This window comes from Thalassophryne amazonica, chromosome 3, assembly GCF_902500255.1.
Source record: "Thalassophryne amazonica chromosome 3, fThaAma1.1, whole genome shotgun sequence".
NCBI lineage: Eukaryota > Metazoa > Chordata > Actinopteri > Batrachoidiformes > Batrachoididae > Thalassophryne > Thalassophryne amazonica.
The window spans coordinates 125029576-125049856 of NC_047105.1; the positions used below are offsets into that span (position 1 = coordinate 125029576).

Genomic DNA, 20281 nt, shown 5'->3' on the forward strand with positions numbered 1-20281 from the left:
TTCCATTACACGAATGAAAAAAAATCATTCATTATTTGTTTTATATAACGCCTAAAATAGATCCTTGTCATGTGATATTTTATTAATTTATAAACAAGAGTAAAACAGTTCAACACGAACTTTAAATAGCAATCCAGTCCAAAACTGTTCCCAGTCAACTTGCAAAAACAGTCAAAAACAATCCTGATGATGTAGCCCATAGCTGATGCCGCGCACTGACTTTTTCGTGTACAAACTGCCGTCTGCTTTCCTCTGTCCAACAATAAATTGCGATAGAAATTTGTCAAGCTTTTCGTCCAACAGCGCTTGTGCTTCAGCTACAAACGTCTCAGCAAATACTGCAATTGCCTCCAGACGGTTTACGATATTGTTTTATCCAGGACATGATGTGTGACTCAGTATGTTGCAAAGTGGTTGTGATAAAACAGATGTAGTATCTATTAGCAGTTGTTCCAGGTGAAACTCTTTGGTAGTGTATCCTCAATTTCAATTTCAATTTATTTTCATTTATATAGTGCCAAATCACAATAGAGTTGCCTCAAGGCACTTCACACAAGTAAAGTTTAACCTTACTAACCCCCAGAGCAACAGTGGTAAGGAAAAACTCCCTCTGAGGAAGAAACCTCAAGCAGACCAGACTCAAAGGGGTGACCCTCTGCTTGAGCCATGCTACAGACATAAATTACAGAACAATTCACAGAGCAGTTCACAGACGAATATGAAAGAAATGCTGTTGGTGCACAGGACAGGAGGGTCGCCAACACAAATACAACTCCCATCTCTGGATGGAGCTGCACCTTAAACAGAGAAAAAAAAAACAGAATCAGGCATCAGAAAGACAAGAAATACTGTATAATTTGCCAGCATTAATCAACAACAAAAACAGAAGAAATACTAAGGTGATCGCCGGCCACTAGCCCGAAGCTTCACTGAAAGACCCAGAATTTAGGTAAAGTTGAGGCCGCAGCACGCTCCGTTTCCTAATAAAATGAATTAAAATAGTAAAAAGTGTAAAACAAAACTGTACCATTGTGCTAGCCAAATCATCTTGCCCAAACAAATTAAACATTTTACGAAAATATACTGGGATTTCAGGAGGTTCATTAACTTGTTGGTTGACTTTGTTGGCATGAAACCAGTCTGCGCTGGTCGTTGACCATGACGTAACTGGCACTGATTCTAAAACTGCAAAATCAAAGTACTTTATAGTTTTAACTAAATATCCTGACCTACCACTCTGCCTCCCTCTTCGTTACTGTTCACTGTACTGCCAGGGCATCTTCTTAAGAAAGACCCTGACAATGAAGTACAGCCATTCAGGTTACAGTAATAACAAGGTCCAAGTCCCTCTGAGCTGTTTGATGTCTGCTCCAGTATAGTGGATGGATTAAGACTACAGATTCAGTCAAGCAGCCCATAAAATATCCAAGTAAAAGGCCAAGAACATGTGGTGAACACTCACATGCAGCACTGACAGCACAAAAATCAAATACTGATGACAGAGAGCTGAGAAAAAAGAGTATCTAAGTTAAAATAGCAACTTCTGACATTGCAAATGTTTATTTTGCATCATGTAGTGACTTCTAACCATCAAAAAAAGTTCATGTTTCCTACTTTGTGTAAATATCCTTTAAATATGTTCTTCTCTTCTGTGCCCTTCTAGGTGATCGGCATTTTTATATAAATAATGTCAGCACTCAGGTTGAGTTCAAGTCCCATCAGTGGTTTGGAGCTACCGTGCGTTCCCATGGTAACAGCACTCTGGTAAGAATGCTTTTAATTTGGTTTGTAGTTTGGATAATATGCCGACATTAAGCTTTGTGATGTCAGGCTTGTAATTTGTTTTAATTGATGTGTTGTTGGCAAAATATTTAATAACACATTCCACAACACCAGTAGATTTATTGGTATCATGAATGAATGTGTTCTGAATTATTTTCTTCAGTTTTGCAATCTTAAAGCAAAAGTTTTGCAATCTGGTGGAACGGACCCTGTGTAGTGTTGCTTCATATTCAGGAACTTTATCAAACATGACAGACTGATGTTTGCTCTCTGTGCTTAAGATTATCTTTGGTATTTTTAACGTGTAGAACAGAGTAAAGCTGTGACGCTGAACACATCGAAAATATCCACTGATGACCGGTGATGAGTCTTAAAAGGATCATTTCAAAAGTAAAATTTTAAAACATTTATTATTAACTAACAATAACTAACATCCTGTTAGTTATTGTTAGTTAATAGCCGAATGAGTCTTACCTTTAACCTGTCACAAAGCAGTGCAAACCCAATGCGGTTATCATTTTCACACCTGGCATCCATGTCTTCTAAGTAACAATACCAGCTGTGCTCCTGTGGGCGTGCTGATCTAAAAATAATGTGTGGTTGGGTGCAGAGAGGGTGCAGTGATATCCTCTGTCACCAAAGAATGTTGGTGTCTTTGACCACCAAAAACCTTATCTGAAGTTCAGCACGGTCTCCGGTCACACAAACAGTACCTGACATAAGTGGCTTCACAACACACATATGCTCTGCCTGCACATATCATCACCACTTACCTGAAACAGTGAAAGAAAGATAAAAAATGAAGGGCAGAGGAGGGAGGGAAAGAAAATTCATATTTTACAAAGAAATTTGCTCTCTCTCTGGCTCTCTCTAATCATATTCATTGTGGATCAGTAATCAATGAAAGAACAGAATGTGATGAGGGTGTCTTTTGTACACTGGAAATTATTTATCAGGCAAAAAGTCACGTCAAACCAGATAATCAGGAGTGATCAGCTTCACCTGTGACTGGAAGATCTGTTGAAAAACTACATATATGGTGATAAACAGACTTCTCTCTCTGACTCTAACTGCATCCATAAAAGGTATTCATAGAAATGTCCAAGGGCACAATTTAGAACTAGAAATTGGGGGGGACAAAGTGCGAAGCCCGCAGGGGCCTAAAGCTGCCCCCAGAAGCCAACGGTTTCTAGATAAGCTCAGATGCATTCTGAGCATCCAGAACAGTAATTTTAATGTTTTGAGAAGACCATAAAGTGGACACCATTTGACTTATGCAAACTGTGGATATAAGTACTTTATTCTGAAAATAGCCAGCATTGATTTTATTAACATCCTGGTGTAAATAAGGTATCACCACGTGTAGAACTCAAAAAGAATGATAGGTTGAGTTTTCATTAAAAAAAAAACAATGTGGAAAAATGTATTCATAAATATGAAAGAACAGGCTCTTAATAATTATTAACTATCGCATACTGTATTTTTTTTACTCAAAATTTGTTTTTGCATAAGTTTGAAAAAACAACAGATCATATACTCAACAAAAATATAAACACAACACTTTTGGTTTTGCTCGCATTTTGTATGAGATGAACTCAAAGATCTAAAACTTTTTCCACATACACAATATCACCATTTCTCTCAAATATTGTTCACAAACCAGTCTAAATCTGTGATAGTGAGCACTTCTCCTTTGCTGAGATAATCCATCCCACCTCACAGGTGTGCCATACCAAGATGCTGATTAGACACCATGATTAGTGCACAGGTGTGCCTTAGACTGACCACAATAAAAGGCCACTCTGAAAGGTGCAGTTTTATCACACAGCACAATGCCACAGATGTCGCAAGATTTGAGGGAGCGTGCAATTGGCATGCTGACAGCAGGAATGTCAACCAGAGCTGTTGCTCGTGTATTGAATGTTCATTTCTCTACCATAAGCCGTCTCCAAAGGCGTTTCAGAGAATTTGGCAGTACATCCAACCAGCCTCACAACCGCAGACCACGTGTAACCACACCAGCCCAGGACCTCCACATCCAGCATGTTCACCTCCAAGATCGTCTGAGACCAGCCACTCGGACAGCTGCTGGAACAATCGGTTTGCATAACCAAAGAATTTCTGCACAAACTGTCAGAAACCATCTCAGGGAAGCTCATCTGCATGCTCATCGTCCTCATCGGGGTCTCGACCTGACTCCAGTTCGTCGTCGCAACTTCGCACAGCCATTGAAGAGGAGTGGACCAACATTCCACAGGCCACAATTGACAACTTGATCAACTCTATGCGAAGGAGATGTGTTGCACTGCATGAAGCAGATGGTGGTCACACCAGATACTGACTGGTATCCCCCCCCCCCAATAAAACAAAACTGCACCTTTCAGAGTGGCCTTTTTATTGTGGGCAGTCTAAGGCACACCTGTGCACTAATCATGGTGTCTAATCAGCATCTTGGTATGGCACACCTGTGAGGTGGGATGAATTATCTCAGCAAAGGAGAAGTGTTCACTATCACAGATTTAGACTGGTTTGTGACCAATATTTGAGGGAAATGGTGATATTGTGTATGTGGAAAAAGTTTTAGATCTTTGAGTTCATCTCATACAAAATGGGAGCAAAACCAGAAGTGTTGCATTTATATTTTTGTTGAGTATAAGTTTAAGATAAATTACTTATCATGAATTTAATTTTCGAAGTGGCACTAATGACAACACTCATACTGAATATAATTTTGCTTGCATAGACTGATTTTGGAGATCAAGCAATAATTGCAGATGGGCTTTCTGAGGTCCCAGATAGCTTTTCTGATTTCCTTTTCTAACTTTCAGAATTGAGTAAATTAGCATATGGTCCATTGATACTTATGTGTAGACACTAGTCCCTAGAGGCAACTATTTTTGGTTTCAAATCTGGGCAAATGCAGTCCCAGAAAATTCCGAATGTGACAAACAACAAGCCGGTGTTATAAACAAGTCAATGCTGCTAAAAATACAAACTTGCAGAAACAAAGATACTATTCTGACATGGTTTTGCACATAAGACTGACATGGTTTGCACATAAGACTGGCATAGCATGTTTCAAGTACACACATAAGGTGGGGGGACATACCATATTCTGTCCCCCCTGGTTGAAAAGGTGGGAGGGACATGTTCCCCCTATCCCCCACCAACTTGCGCCCATGGAAATGTTGTCTGCCATAAGGAAGCTTTTAAATCATTGACTCACCTGAACAATTTGTCTTTTTCTGTGATCAAAACAACAAGCAATTATTGTGTGGTTTCTTGGGCCCGGTTTCATAAAGCAGTCTAAACTTTCAGTCTATTAAACTTACTTAGTCAACTACAGTTAGTCGTCCAACATTATCCGTCTAATCACCGTTTCACATCGATGGCTAAACATGTAGATTGGCCATCTTATATTAGTCGACAGTTTTCATGGGCATAATAGCCTCACGCATGCCGTTGCCGAGAGACGGCTCCAATGTGTGACAGTTTTGTTTACTTCCGAGTTTGTTGCTGTCATGAACTATCAAGGCTTTGTTTCATTAAGTGGTTTTATTAACATGTACGGACCATACGAACTGCTGAACGACGTGCTTATCACTTTGCCTAGCAGTTTCACTCTTCAGTTTCTTCTTCTACACTTCCATCAAGCCTTTTTATGCACACAACGCTGCTCTATGTAACAGCGACACCCAGTGGCTAATGTGAGAATGCATCATGGCAGTCGTCTGCTACAACAATGGCCAAAAGTGGAGGAAGCTCTGCATTTCTAGGAATACGAGCAACATAGAGGTGTTCTTGAGCAACGTAGGGGTGTTCCATCAAGTAGTGATACCTGATAACCACCATTTTTTGATGTAAGACACTGAAGTTTGTTGACTAAAACAAGATTAGCCTCCTCTGTACCAGGCTAAAAACTTTAGACAGGTAACACAAAATTTTAGCCAACTAAGTGCTTTGACCTAGCTAGCAGGTTCCTCCCATATCCAAAGACATGCAGGTTAGGCGGATTGGAAACTGTAAACCACATAAATTCAGCATTATTTCATCATACAAGATGGAGGAAGCGCCTCTGTCATTTCAAAGCATCAGTAGCGACTCATCGATTATCACCTCGTTTCTGCTTAAAACTGACTTTAGAATGATTTAAGAAGTTTTACTTTGCCATCTGATGGTGAATAATCAAATTATTCCCTTTGATTGCTTTGCGTGTAGAGAGTCAGTCTCATGTGTGCTGCTGTGGTCCCAAATGACGCATGTGCAGTGAAGGCAGGGCGAACCAATTTTTTTTTTTTGGGGGGGGGGGGGGGGGCGTTCGGTCTGTGACACCAGCACCCTGTGACCCTTAATTAGAGTAAGCAGTTGAAGATGAGTGAGTCAGTGCTTCTTCAGTACCACAGCACGATGTGCCTCGTGCCGTCCAGTTTAACGGGAAGGACACCTGCCACTGTGATTGGCTGATATCATATTCAGACTACAACATACACATGAATAAAGAACACAGTAAACCAAACCCTTTTGCATACTGGTGTTTTCCATTACTTAACTAGCATAGTTTGCTGAGACGTGTCCCAAATGGGCTTGTATCCTGTGCGTGAGTCTGTTTCACATCCGCTGTTAAAATCACATCCTTGGACTAACAAAAGTACTATATAGGAGTGCTTATAGAATGAATTGAGCTTATAGAATGATGAGCGTCTACAACTCCCCCTGGACGGGACATCAGTCTAACATAGATGGTTCCCCGGCCACAGTCAGCACCCATTTACAGCTCGGTGGACTAAGATACTGCAGGTGAAGTATCTTGTTCAAGGAAACACACAGGTAGCATAAGTGGGTATTGTATGAAGTAAAGTATTATCCACATATAATGCTTTTGCATAGTAACAATAGATTGACTAGGGTAAGACCAGCACAACTGTGAAATGACTGAAACCACCTCTAATTCATACTCATATCATTTTGACCAGCTTTTTGGAGGATGTACAACCTTGCTGCTTACGTGTAGAAGGTTGTCCAGATTCTCTGAATCTTCTGATTATATTATGGACTGTAGATGATGGAATCCCTAAATTCCTTGCAATTGAACATTGAGAAACATTGTTCTTAAACTGTTGGACTATTATTTCATGCAGTTCACAAAGTGGTGATCCTCACCCCATCTTTGCTTGTGAATGGCTGAGCCTTTAGGGGATGCTCCTTTCATATCTAATCATGACACTCACAATTAGTGTCCCCAGTTCCCAAACGCTTATTGAGTGTTGTTAGAAGGAAAGGTGATGTAACACAGCGGTAAACATACCACTGTCCCAGCTTTTTTGAAACGTGTTGCAGGCATCCATTTCAAAATGAGCAAATATTTGCACAAAACAATAAAGTTTATCAGTTTGAACATTAAATATCTTGTCTTCGTGGTGTATTCAATTGAATATAGATTGAAGAGGATTTGCAGATCATTGTATTCTGTTTTATTTACATTTTACACAACGTCCCAACTTCAGTGGAACTGGGGTTGTATTCAGTTATACTAGATTCCAAATTATAACTGAATTTAGTTTGATTTTGATCTGTTGCTGATTTTGTTCGGGGAGGAGGCTCTTTATTCAAGTTTTGCAAAAGAAGACAAGTTTCAGATTAGATATTTGTATTTTATGCCATTAAACCGATGAGTTCTGTGTTGACATTTTGAACAGTATTCAAGGTGTTGCCGTGGTTAAATATGGAAATTTTACTGAACAACCACTGCAGCAGGTTGGAAGACATTAACTTTTTCTCAGCAATCAGATGTACTTCTTAATCAGTTGCTTGCCTTTTCCTCTGTTGTGTGTTTGATTCTGGAAAGTCAGGGAAAAAAGTATTTGCAACCAGTGCTTGGGAAACAGACGTAACCAAAGCTCGTGCTGGAGTCAGATAGAGTTCTGAGGTAAAATATACAGGTGATGATTGATGACAAGGCAAAGCATTTAGGAAGAACCACTTACATTCAGCTCCTACAAAAGTCCAGATGTGCGGAGTGGGAAGAGTTTAGTCGGTGTCTCAGTTGCCAAAAAGAAAGCAGAGGAGGTCTGACTGATATCTTTAACATGAACACAAACTCACAGCAGCATCACAGGATTTATGTATAATCTTGTAATATAATTCTTTGATTTTAACAGCCAGAGAAACACCACTGGTGATTTCTTTACAGTGTGCATTCCTGAAAATAACATTATGATTAACTAAATTTAACAAGTTTCTACATGTTTTAATGGCATCGACAGCCAGCAGCTTTGGTCGATATTTTCTCTCACAGAAACAGAACTTATGAAATATGTATGATCGTGATTTGGGGATCTTCCACTGACACAACAAAGACTGGGTGCATTGAGTCCAGATTTTTCCCCGATTGACTGTCGTACTCGTCAGTGAGTGCTCTTGTTTTCTCATTAAGGCTTGTTTGTGCAGCAGAGCCGATCTGCCACTCATCACATGGTAAACTTGAAGTCCTGTCGTCTCTCTCCATCCCAGGCCTGTGCTCCCAGGTATTACTGGAGAACCGAACATGACACAGCCTTCGCCGACATGACAGGAACCTGCTACCTCTCCGTAGACAGCCTGAAGACATTTGTAGAATACGCCCCCTGCCGAACAGGTGAGGTTCTGCATTAACTGTTACCATTCTGTAAGTTTTGGGATTTTTGGCCACAGGAGGGAAAAAAAAGAAAAAAGACACACAGCTATACTTGTTATGGTGCTGCCAATAGTCCAGCCTAGAGGAAATAAATGCATGAATTAGTTTTTCAGCATCACTCTGAGACAAGACCTTTTTAATTTTAGAGATATTGCGTAAATGCAAAAAGGCAGTCCTACATATTTGTTTAATATGCGCTTTGAATGACATATCCTGATCAAAAATGACTCCAAGATTTCTCACAGTATTACTAGAGGTCAGGGTAATGCCATCCAGAGTAAGGATCTGGTTAGACACCATGTTTCTAAGATTTGTGGGGCCAAGTACAATAACTTCAGTTTTATCTGAGTTTAAAAGCAAGAAATTAGAGGTCATCCATGTCTTTATGTCTGTAAGACATTCCTGCAGTTTAACTAATTGGTGTGTGCCCTCTGGCTTCATGGATAGATAAAGCTGGGTATCATCTGCGTAACAATGAAAATTTAAGCAATGCTTTCTAATAATACTGCCTAAGGGAAGCATGTATAAAGTGAATAAAATTGGTCCTAGCACAGAACCTTGTGGAACTCCATAATTAACCTTAGTCCGTGAAGAAGACTCCCCATTTACATGAACAAATTGTAATCTATTAGATAAATATGATTCAAACCACCACAGCGCAGTGCCTTTAATACCTATGGCATGCTCTAATCTCTGTAATAAAATGTTATGGTCAACAGTATCAAAAGCTGCACTGAGGTCTAACAGGACGAGCACAGAGATGAGTCCACTGTCTGAGGCCATAAGAAGATCATTTGTAACCTTCACTAATGCTGTTTCTGTACTATGATGAATTCTAAAACCTGACTGAAACTCTTCAAATAGACCATTCCTCTGCAGATGATCAGTTAGCTGTTTTACAACTACCCTTTCAAGAATTTTTGAGAGGTTGCAGATTGGCCTATAATTAGCTAAGATAGCTGGCTCAAGTGATAGCTTTTTAAGTAATGGTTTAATTACTGCCACCTTAAAAGCCTGTGGTACATAGATAACTAATAAAGATAGATTGATCATATTTAAGATCGAAGCATTAATTACCGGTAGGGCTTCCTTGAGCAGCCTGGTAGGAATGGGGTCTAATAGACATGTTGATGGTTTGGAGGAAGTGACTAATGAAAGTAACTCAGAACAATCGGAGAGAAAGAGTCTAACCAAATACCAGCATTACTGAAAGCAGTCGAACATAAAGATATGTCTTTGGGATAGTTATGAAAATTTTTTTCTCTACTAGTTAAAATTTTATTTGCAAAGAAAGTCATGAAGTCATTACTAGTTAAAGTTAAAGGAATACTCAGCTCAATAGAGCTCTGACTCTTTGTCATCCTGGCTACAGTGCTGAAAAGAAACCTGGGGTTGTTCTTATTTTCTTCAATTAGTGATGAATAGTAAGATGTCCTAGTTTTACGGAGGGCTTTTTTATAGAGCAACAGACTCTTTTTCCAGGCTAAATGAAGATCTTCTAAATTAGTGAGACGCCATTTCCTCTCCAGCTTACGGGTTATCTGCTTTAAGCTGCGAGTTTGTGGGTTAAACCACGGAGTCAGGCACTTCTGATTTAAGGCTCTCTTTTTCAGAGGAGCTACAGCATCCAAAGTTGTGCTCAATGAGGATGTAAAGCTATTGACGAGATAATCTATCTCATTCACAGAGTTTAGGTAGCTACTCTGCACTGTCTGCACTGTGTTGGTATATGGCATTGAAGAACATAACAAAGAAGGAATCAAATCCTTAAACCTAGTTACAGCGCTTTCAGAAAGACCTCTACTGTAACGAAACTTATTCCCCACTGCTGGGTAGTCCATTAAAGTAAATGTAAATGTTATTAAGAAATGATCAGACAAAAAGGGGTTTTCAGGAAATACTGTTAAGTCTTCAATTTCTATGCCATATGTCAGAACAAGATCTAAAGTGTGGCTAAGGTGGTGGGTGGGCTCATTTACATTTTGAGCGAAGTCAACTGAGTCTAATAATAGATTAAATGCAGTGTAGAGGCTGTCATTCTCAGCATCTATGTGGATGTTAAAATCACCCACTATATAATTATCTTATCTGAGCTCAGCACTAAGTCAGACAGAAGGTCTGAAAAATCACAGAGAAACTCACAGTAACGACCAGATGGACGATAGATAATAACAAATAAAACTGGATTTTGAGACTTCCAATTTGGATGGACAAGACTAAGAGTCAAGCTTTCAAATGAATTAAAGCTCTGTCTGGGTCTTTGATTAATTAATAAGCTGGAGTGGAAGATTGCTGCTAATCCTCCTCCTCGACCTGTGCTTCGAGCATTTTGACAGTTAGTGTGACTCGGGGGTGTTGACTCATTTAAACTAACATATTCATCCTGTTGTAACCAGGTTTCTGTAAGGCAGAATAAATCAATATGTTGATCAATTATTATATCATTTACTAACAGGGACTTAGAAGAGAGAGACCTAATGTTTAATCAGAATCAGAATCAGAAGAAGTTTATTGCCATTCCCAGTGAACAGGATTCACAGACTAGGAATTTGCTTCGGTACAATGGTGCAACATTAAGAAGAGATAAAATGCTAAGATAAAATATAACATATGTGTCAAAATAAGATAAAATATAAGATAAAAAAAAAAGAAATATGAAATATGAAAGGCTGTGTGCAACAGAAAAACAGAGAAACAGAAAAAACAGTGCAGTGGGAGGAGTGCAATTAAAAACCAAAGTACGTTGTCTAAAGTGACCCGTGATAAAATGATAAAGTGACAGAGTTAAGCTTAGGTGACTTGAGTTATGAGGTGTTCATGAGTCTATCGGCAGAGGGGAAGAAACTGTTCTTATGGCGGGAGGTTCTGGTCCAGATGTACCGTAGCCTCCTGCCCCAGGGGAGTGGTTTGAACAGACCGTGTGCAGGGTGAGAAGGGTCAGCTGTGATCTGACCTGCTTGGCCCAGAGTCCTGGAGACGTGCAGGTCGTGGAGAGATGGAAGGCTACAGCCGATCACCTTCTCAGCAGAGGCCACAATGCGCTGCAGTCTGTGTCTGTCCCTGGCTGTGGCCCCGGCGTACCACACCGTGATGGAGGAGCAGAGGATGGACTCGATGATGGCCGTGTAGAACTGCACCATCAGCTGGACAGGCAGCTTGGCCTTCTTCAGCTGCCGCAGGAAATACATCCTCTGCTGGGCCTTCTTGATGAGGGAGCTGATGGTTGACTCCCACTTAAGGTCCTGGGTGATGGTGGTGCCGTGGAAGCGGTAACAGACCACAGTGGTGATGGGGCTGTTGGTGAGGGCGAGGGAGGGCGGGGGGGCTGTGGCTTTCCTGAAGTCCACGATCATCTCCACTGTTTTCTGGGCATTGAGCTCCAAGTTGTTGCTGCTGCACCAGGTCACCAGCCGGTCCACCTCCCTCCTGTAGGCAGACTCATCCCCATCCGAAATGAGTCCAATGAGGGTGGTGTCGTCCGTAAACTTGATGAGCTTTACAGAGTTGTGGCTGGAGGTGCAGCAGTTAGTGTAGAGGGAGAAGAGCAGAGGGGAAAGGACACAGCCCTGTGGAGATCCTGTGCTGAGAGCCTGAGTGTTCGAGACATTTTTTCCCAGCCTCACACGCTGACTCCGGTCCGTCAGGAAGTCTGTGATCCACCTGCAGGTGGAGTTGGGCACGTGGAACAGAGAAAGCTTGTCCTGGAGCAAAGCTGGAAGGATGGTGTTGAATGCAGAGCTGAAGTCCACAAACAGGATCCTAGGGTAGGTTCCTGGGGAGTCCAGGTGCTGCAGGATGGAGTGCAGGGCCAGGTTTATGGCTTCATCTACAGACCTGTTGGCTCTGTAGGCAAACTGCAGGGGGTCCAGGAGGGGGTCAGTGATGGACTTCAGGTGGGATAAAACCAGGCGTTCGAAGGTCTTCATGACTACAGACATGAGAGCCACAGGCCTGTAGTCATTAAGTCCAGTGACACGTGGTTTCTTGGGGACTGGAACTATGATTGAGGACTTGAAACAAACTGGAACATGGCATGACCCCAGGGAGGTATTGACGATCCCCATGAAGACTGGGGCCAGCTCATCAGCGCAGTGTCTCAGGGTGGCAGGAGAGACACAGTCTGGGCCCGGGGCCTTACGTGGATTCAGCCTTTTGAAATGTCTCCTCACGTCCTCCTCTTGGACCAAGAAGGCAACAGGGGGTGTGGGGAGGGCAGCAGTGAGAGGGGGGAGATCCAGAGTGTTTGAATATCCAGTTGTGTGGGGGGTGGAGAGATGTGAGTCCTTGTCTTCAAAGCGTGAATAGAAGACGTTCAGGTTGTTGGCCAGCTTGAGGTTGTCAATAGAACGAGGTGCTTTGGGCTTGTAGTTGGTGATCTCTTTCAACCCCCTCCACACAGAGGCCGAGTCGTTGGCATAGAACCTTTGCTGCAGATGTGAGCTGTACATGGATTTAGCCTTTGCCACCTCCTTGCTAAATCTGTACTTTGCACCTCTATAGTTGTCTCTGTCTCCTTCTCTGAAAGCCACCTCTTTCTGCTGACGGAGCTGCTGGAGTTTAGGTGTGAACCAGGGCTTGTCGTTGTAATATCTCACCCTGGTACGCTGTGGGATGATGCTGTCTTCACAGAAATGAATATATGACGTCACAGTGTCCGTGTAGTCATCTAGACTCTGTTGAAGCCTCAAACATATCCCAATCCGTGGTGGCCAAGCACGCGCGTAGCTCCTCTACAGCTTCATTGCTCCACACTTTAGATGTCCTCACAACAGGTTTAGAGAGTTTAAGTCTCTGTCTGTACGTGGGGATCAAGTGGACCATCACGTGATCTGAGAGTCCCAAAGCTGCACGGGCCACCGTGCGGTAGGCGCCGCTCACTGTCGTGTTACAATGATCTAACGTGCTCCCTTCTCTGGTCGGGCATTTAACAAACTGTTTGTATTTTGGCAATTCCTGACTGAGATTCCCTTTGTTAAAATCACCGAGAATTACAACAAGAGAGTCCGGAAAGTCTCTCTCCACGCTCATAATCTGATCCGCGAGCGCGTGCTCGGCCTCGTGCACATCCGCGCTCGGTGGAATATACACAGAGCAAAGTATGAAAGAGTTAAACTCACGTGGAGAGTAGAACGGTCTGCAGTTTATGAGGAGATATTCCAGAGAGGGACAGCAGTGTTGGGAGATTACAGTTACATCGGAGCACCAGGCGTTGTTGATATAGAAGCAGAGTCCTCCCCTTCTAGTTTTTCCACCAGAGAGTGCTCGGTCTCTGTCTGCGCGGAGGAGTCGGAATCCCTCTAGTTGGAGGGCGCAGTCCGGTGTCTGTGCATTTAACCACGTCTCCGTGAAGCACAGTACACAAGATGAGGAGAAATCTCTATTCTCTTCATCAGCAGTGCCAGCTCATCCATCTTGTTGTGGAGTGAGCAGACGTTGGAGAGAAATATCCCAGGTAGGGGCGTGCGCGTACCCCTTCGTCTGAGGTGCACGAGAGCTCCAGCTCGTTTTCCTCTCCGCCGTCGTCTCACTTTTTTGGCCAAAAAGTGAACCAGTTCAGCTGCAGGCACTAAAAAACCTGGCGTAATGTCCGTGGGTGTTGATGATTTGATGTTTAGAAGCTCCTCGCGGGTGTAGGGACACGATGACACACGATTCATGCACAAAAACAGACAAAACAGGGAGCATCAGAATACCAGGGCGCCTTCACGTGGCGCCATCTTGGAAGTGATCATAGACCACAGTGATAATAGACCACATTTAACTGTTTTAGTCTGTGGTGCAGTTGAAGGTGCTATATTATTTTTTCTTTTTGAATTTTTATGCTTAAATAGATTTTTGCTGGTTATTGGTGGTCTGGGAGCAGGCACCGTCTCTATGGGGATGGGGTATTGGGGGGATGGCAAGGGGAGAGAAGCTGCAGAGAGGTGTGTAAGACTACAACTCTGCTTCCTGGTCCCAACCCTGGATAGTCACGATTTAGAGGGTTTAATAAAATTGGCCAGATTTCCAGAGATGAGAGCTGCTCCATCCAAAGTGGGATGGATGCCGTCTCTCCTAACAAGACCAGGTTTTCCCCAGAAGCATTGCCAATAGTCTATGAAGCCCACCTCATTTTTCGGACACCACTCAGACAGCCAGCAATTCAAGGAGAACATGCGGCTAAACATGTCACTCCCGGTCCGATTGGGGAGGGGCCCAAAACTACAGAGTCCAACATTGTTTTTGCAAAGTTACACACCGATTCAATGTTAATTTTAGTGACCTCCGATTGGCATAACCGGGTGTCATTACTGCCGACGTGAATTACAATCTTACCAAATTTACGCTTAGCCTTAGCCAGGAGTTTCAAATTTCCTTCAGTGACGCCTGCTCTGGCCCCCAGAAGACATTTGACTATGGTTGCCGGTGTCGCTAACTTCACATTTCTCAAAACAGAGTTGCCAATAACCAGAGTTTGATCCTCGGCGGGTGTGTCGCCGAGTGGGGAAAAATGGTTAGAGATGTGAACGGGTTTGTTGGGAAGGTGTCGTAGCACGGACCCACAACAGGGGGCGCAAATGAACGGACAATGAGTAAGCCAAAAGGTAACAATTTAATGTTGTGATAATACACAACGAAACGTGCAGTAATCTTCACAGTCAATAAACACCAGGTGACGTGTGGGCAGGCTCGAAGATAGAAGACCCCTGATGAGAGAGAAGCCGCGTCCCACATGGCTTCCACCACCAACGGTCTGAAGAACACCGGAGCCGCCAAGTCCCGAGTCCCCAGGTGGCCTCTGTCTTCGGCTGTCGACCCTGGTACTGCTGGCAGAAAGCAGAGATATGATGTGTGAGTGTGAGTCCGCACACTCAGTAATTCACAGTCCAAACACAGTTAGGAGGGAGCACCTCCACCTCCAAATCACACACACTCGTGCAGCTCCTGGTCAACCACTTATCTGAGAATGGGGTGTGAGGCGAAGCCGTCGCTGTCACACCAAATGCCAATCCTCTTGGTACTGGTAGTCGATTTCTCGGCGAGGAGGTGGAGTTGCAGTCCGGCTTTTATGGTGATGATGATGATGAACGAGTGACAGCTGGTGCAGGGGATGAATGACAGCTGTCACTTCTTCTAGGTCTGGCGCCCTCTCGTGCTTGGAGCCCGCACTCCAAGCAGGGCGCCCTCTGGTGGTGGTGGGCCAGCAGTACCTCCTCTTCAGCGGCCCACACAACAGGGTTGGTGGTGTACAGGAGGCTTCTGTTTAGAACTACGCTTCTTCCTCACAGTCACCCAGCCGGCCTGTTTTCCCAGCTGCTCGGGATCTGCTGGGAGACACCTAATGGCGGCTAAGCTACCTTGGTCCGCACCAACTACAGGGGCCTGGCTAGCTGTAGAATTTTCCACGGTGCGGAGCCGAGTCTCCAATTCGCCCAGCCTGGCCTCCAAAGCTACGAACAAGCTACACTTATTACAAGTACCGTTACTGCTAAAGGAGGCCGAGGAATAACTAAACATTTCACACCCAGCGCAGAAAAGTGCGGGAGAGACAGGAGAAGCCTCCATGCTAAACCGGCTAAGGGCTAATAGCTGCGCTAAGCTAGCAGATTCCTAAAAACACACAAAGTGAAGAATGTGAAAAGAATGTGAAATGGAATGTGAAAAGGTGATTCAGCAGAGAGGGTGCTTTAGTTAAGGCATGTGAAGATTACACTGTGAAATAAATCGTTATCTAGTTATCTAGATCAGTCGAACTACGCAGATTAAACAGCTAACAGATACAGCAAAACACCGCTGTGCTCCGGAACAGGAAGTGATACAATACCGCAGTGAGAGTCAACCCCAAAATGAAATCGAAAGACAAACTGCAACCCATTTCTTGGTATTTGTTTGGTGAAATTACTTTCATTTTTTTACACTGTAAATAAAACACACTCGTAGTATTTTCTTGTTTCAGTTCAACATAATGTAGTGTGTTGCGGTCGTGGAAGTTGGGGTTTTCCCAGCATGCAGTGGTTAGCATGTTTGCTGATAAAACTACCAGTTAATGCCATTTCTCGCATGTTATGTGGTTTAAACTGATTATTGTTACTGTTCTTTATGTCTTTTATGCAATCATCTGAGTTACCGTTGTAACCTGAAGTCTTTGTTTTGCCACACCATGAGTGTGAGTGTGTCGGTGTTTAATGACAAAGGGTTGTGGTCTTGGGTTTGTGTGGTGTATGGTGTTACGGGAGCAGCCATTAAATTGAGGTCATCTCCCAGTCTGAGTTATTGCCATAGAAACTCGCCTGCTACAATAATTTCAACCTTGTTTGAGTTTAATATTGTTTAGTTAATTTGTTCAATCAATCATTCATAATGTTGGTTAGGTCGGAGGGAACTAGCCAGCTAGCAAAGCGTACACATGATGACAGAAAATGCTCATGTTGTTGACCGGATTTTGTCAAAGCCATTTGATAGTTTTCCATATGAGGAAAAACTTGGAATTAAACAGCCGGACAGATGAACACCTAAGATTGATTTGGTGCAAAAACGTAGGGAAAAGTAACAGATCTTTTCAGCTCTACTGGTATGACAACATTATCTGTCTGACTGGAAGTGCTGTGACAAAGAAAATGTACTGTTGGCCTCTTGATGAAGCCATCTCAAGGATGTCTTGTCTGGTCAAAACTGGGTTTTTGGGGATCTGTGTAACTTTGATCGGGCATATGAAAGGCATGAAAAGAGCAATGACCATGCGAGTGCATGTGCAAGTTTAAGGTGGTCATTGAGAGGACACCAGTCAAATCCCTGGAAAAGACGCCTACTTGCTACAACAGGGTCACAGACCATTTTCTTGAAAAGAAACAGAAAGCAGAATTGATGTAGAAATAAATTGACAAATTCTATGATGTAAGCTGACAGTGCATTTCCCCTTTTTGAAAGAGCAGCAGCTGCCACGGTTCCACACAAATGGTTTATCAGGAAAAATGAACTCTATCACAACAGCCTCCATAATGTCTTCTGTTATTTTCCGATTAGCCAAAACCTCGAGAGGACAGTCACTACACATCTGATCATATGCAAAGTTGTAATTGTTTTCTGGGTACCTGTGAGGAATTGTGTGACCTAGTAAGTAAGAAAGAAGTTCAAACATTGTGGTTCATGGTTCCCTATTTTCTTCTGCCACTGCGGTTGCTGGAACTGTCTCTTCTCAATATTTGTGCGGCTCTAAATTTCATGCCAAAAGCGAAATCCTGAGACAGACACGATGGGAACTATGTGAATGTTATTGGCCTGCTTCTGGCTGGGACACGCCGTATCATTTTTCACAAAATTATTAATTGAAATTTGTTTGTATATTCATGATCTGTAAAAAGTGAGTCAATCAATTGGGTGGGAAAAGCAGTTAATCTGCTATAACACTGCGGTCCTTCCAGTGCATAAAACCAGTATACCCTGGTGTAGGAAGCTTTGTGAATAGCTGTAGCTGTCGCCAAACTGATGGTTGATTCATTAAATATGTATAAATAACTGTCTGTATTTGATCAATCTATCATTGGGATGAAAAAAGTCAACATATTGCATAGTGGCCATTTTGAAAAGATAATGTCGAACCATTGAAAGCATTGTTGTGGTCCCGTGACATCACAGTTTGGAGCACAGGACACTGAGCTGATCACCTCAGTAGGTGATTTCTCTGATGACGTTCTGCCGCTCAACCAAAAGTGCTGTTCAACACTGAAATAACCCTCTGATTGGACTGTGTGATGTAAACACTTTTGTGCCCATTAGGGCTCATCATTGCTTATTCTGATTTTTGTTAACTTTGTTCAACAATTCCAGTTATGCAAAACCATTACACAGAAAAAGTACTTGATGACTATGCGGAATTACCTTCCTTTTCAACGTCACTCCCGTGGGAACTGTCTCTGGTGCTGAACTGTGAAATGTGTCTGCTGCAAAATGTGCATGTCTGCAGCAGCATGTGTGCTATAGCTGTGCATGTAAACAGACATGCTATGCAATACACACAGACACACCTGATGCTGTTTTTTCCTGGATGCACCTCAACATATTTGTCTCATCTGGACAGCGGAGTGAGTGTTTTGCCTGCAAAGTCTGGTTTGTTTGACTAGGGTGTGCCTTCTGAGCCATGGCTGGAGCTGTGCTGCTGGTGCACGTCTGGTTCGACCTGCAGAGGTATTCTGACAAAGTGGAGAAATGATACAAATGAGTCCCTTTTCCTGAAGGCTCATTTGCTGCTAATTAACATTATGTTTTGTATTAAGCTTCCTAACTGACAGATTTTCCAAAGGAGCGTCTGAGAGTCTGTGGCACAGAGGCACACACACAGATGTGCAGAGGCGTGGCCATATTATGCCTGAACACAAACAACACAGGGCCACTGACCAAATGTCACTGACATGACTGATTAATATTATAATTACTACTTGGATAATACAGTCTTCATTTCATTCATCAACATTTAGATTAAAATGGGTCTGGTTTCTTATCTTATGTGACACAAATCATAGTCGCTGGTGTGCTAAAGCCACAAAATAGTTCCTTTTCCTATGATTTATTAATTAATCCCTTATTGCATGATTGCCTCCGCCAACAAAGTTGGAGGACATTATGTTTTTGCCCTGTTTGTTTGTCTGTTGTGAACAGCCTGGAGCTCACAACCTTTAATTAATCAGGCCCTAAATGTATTGTGTTTTGTCCTTTGTTTGAAAAGTGTTGGTTTTGAAAGTTGAAATTTGGTGAAATGTATACATTGTGTATACACAGGTTTTACCAAAGGAGACTTCAAGTTATTGTAAAAAAGTTTGGAGTTTGGTTATTTGCCATGAAACAGAAAGAGTCTTGGTGTTTGTAATGTTTGTTGGTGTTGCCCACAGAGAGACACGGACCTGCTGGACAGGGCTACTGCCAGGGTGGATTTAGTGCAGACTTCACAAAGGTAACAGCAACAACTGCTGGTTTCTACAGAATCACACCTTCTTTATTTTGACTGACATACATGCACATCAGTGACGGGGTTTACTAAAAAACAATATTTTCAGTTCAATTCATTTCATTTTATATAGCGCCAAATCACAACAAAGTTGCCTCAAGGCACTCCACACAAGCAAGGACCAACCCCACCAACCCCCAGAGCAAGCACACAGGTGACAGTGGCAAGGGAAAACTCCTCAGGAAGAAATCTCAAGCAGACCAGACCCAACGGGGTGACCCTCTGCCTGGGCCATGCTACCGACACAAATACTAACACAAACTACAAAGCAAGTCCTAATAAAATGAATTAAAAGAGTAGAAAGCATAGTACCATGCTATGCCAGTATGCTAGCCATACGAAAGGGAAAATAAGTGCGTCTTAAGTCTGGACTTGAAAGTCTCTACTGTTTTATTGATGCAGGGAGATCATTCCACAGAACAGGGGTACAATAAGAGAAAACTCTGTGAACTCCAGACTTTTTATTCACCCTAGGGACACAAAGTAGTCCTGCACCCTGAGAATGCAGAGCCCAGGCCGGTATGTAAGGTTTAATTAGGTCAGCTAGGAAAGAAGGTGCCAGTCCGTAAACAATTTTATAGGCTAGTAGCAGAACCTTAAAATCTGATCTCACAGGGACAGGAAGTCAGTGAAGAGATGCCAAAATGGATGTAATGTGGTCAAACCTTCTGCTTCGTGTCAAAAGTACTTATGTATATATCTTTTTTGGCTGCTGTCATGCCGGACAGGACGGTCGAGTTGTGCTTGGAGGACCAGGCAGTTTTTACTGGCAAGGTGAGCATGCTCAAACGGTGGAGTAATTCTTCAGATAAATCAGTTTGCCATCTTTGTCAGCAAATGAAGTA

General features: G+C 42.7%; 1 protein-coding gene across 1 annotated transcript in view; it reads left to right on the forward strand.

Moving 5' to 3' along the window:
• LOC117507546 (integrin alpha-5-like) overlaps positions 1-20281 on the forward strand; it is a 215658-nt gene that overhangs the window by 42944 nt on the left and 152433 nt on the right. Inside the window, exons 3-6 of the mRNA XM_034167411.1 lie at positions 1664-1764; positions 8293-8416; positions 19321-19382; positions 20165-20210. Coding sequence (XP_034023302.1) covers positions 1664-1764; positions 8293-8416; positions 19321-19382; positions 20165-20210 — 333 coding nt within the window. The remainder of the gene's footprint in view (positions 1-1663; positions 1765-8292; positions 8417-19320; positions 19383-20164; positions 20211-20281) is intronic.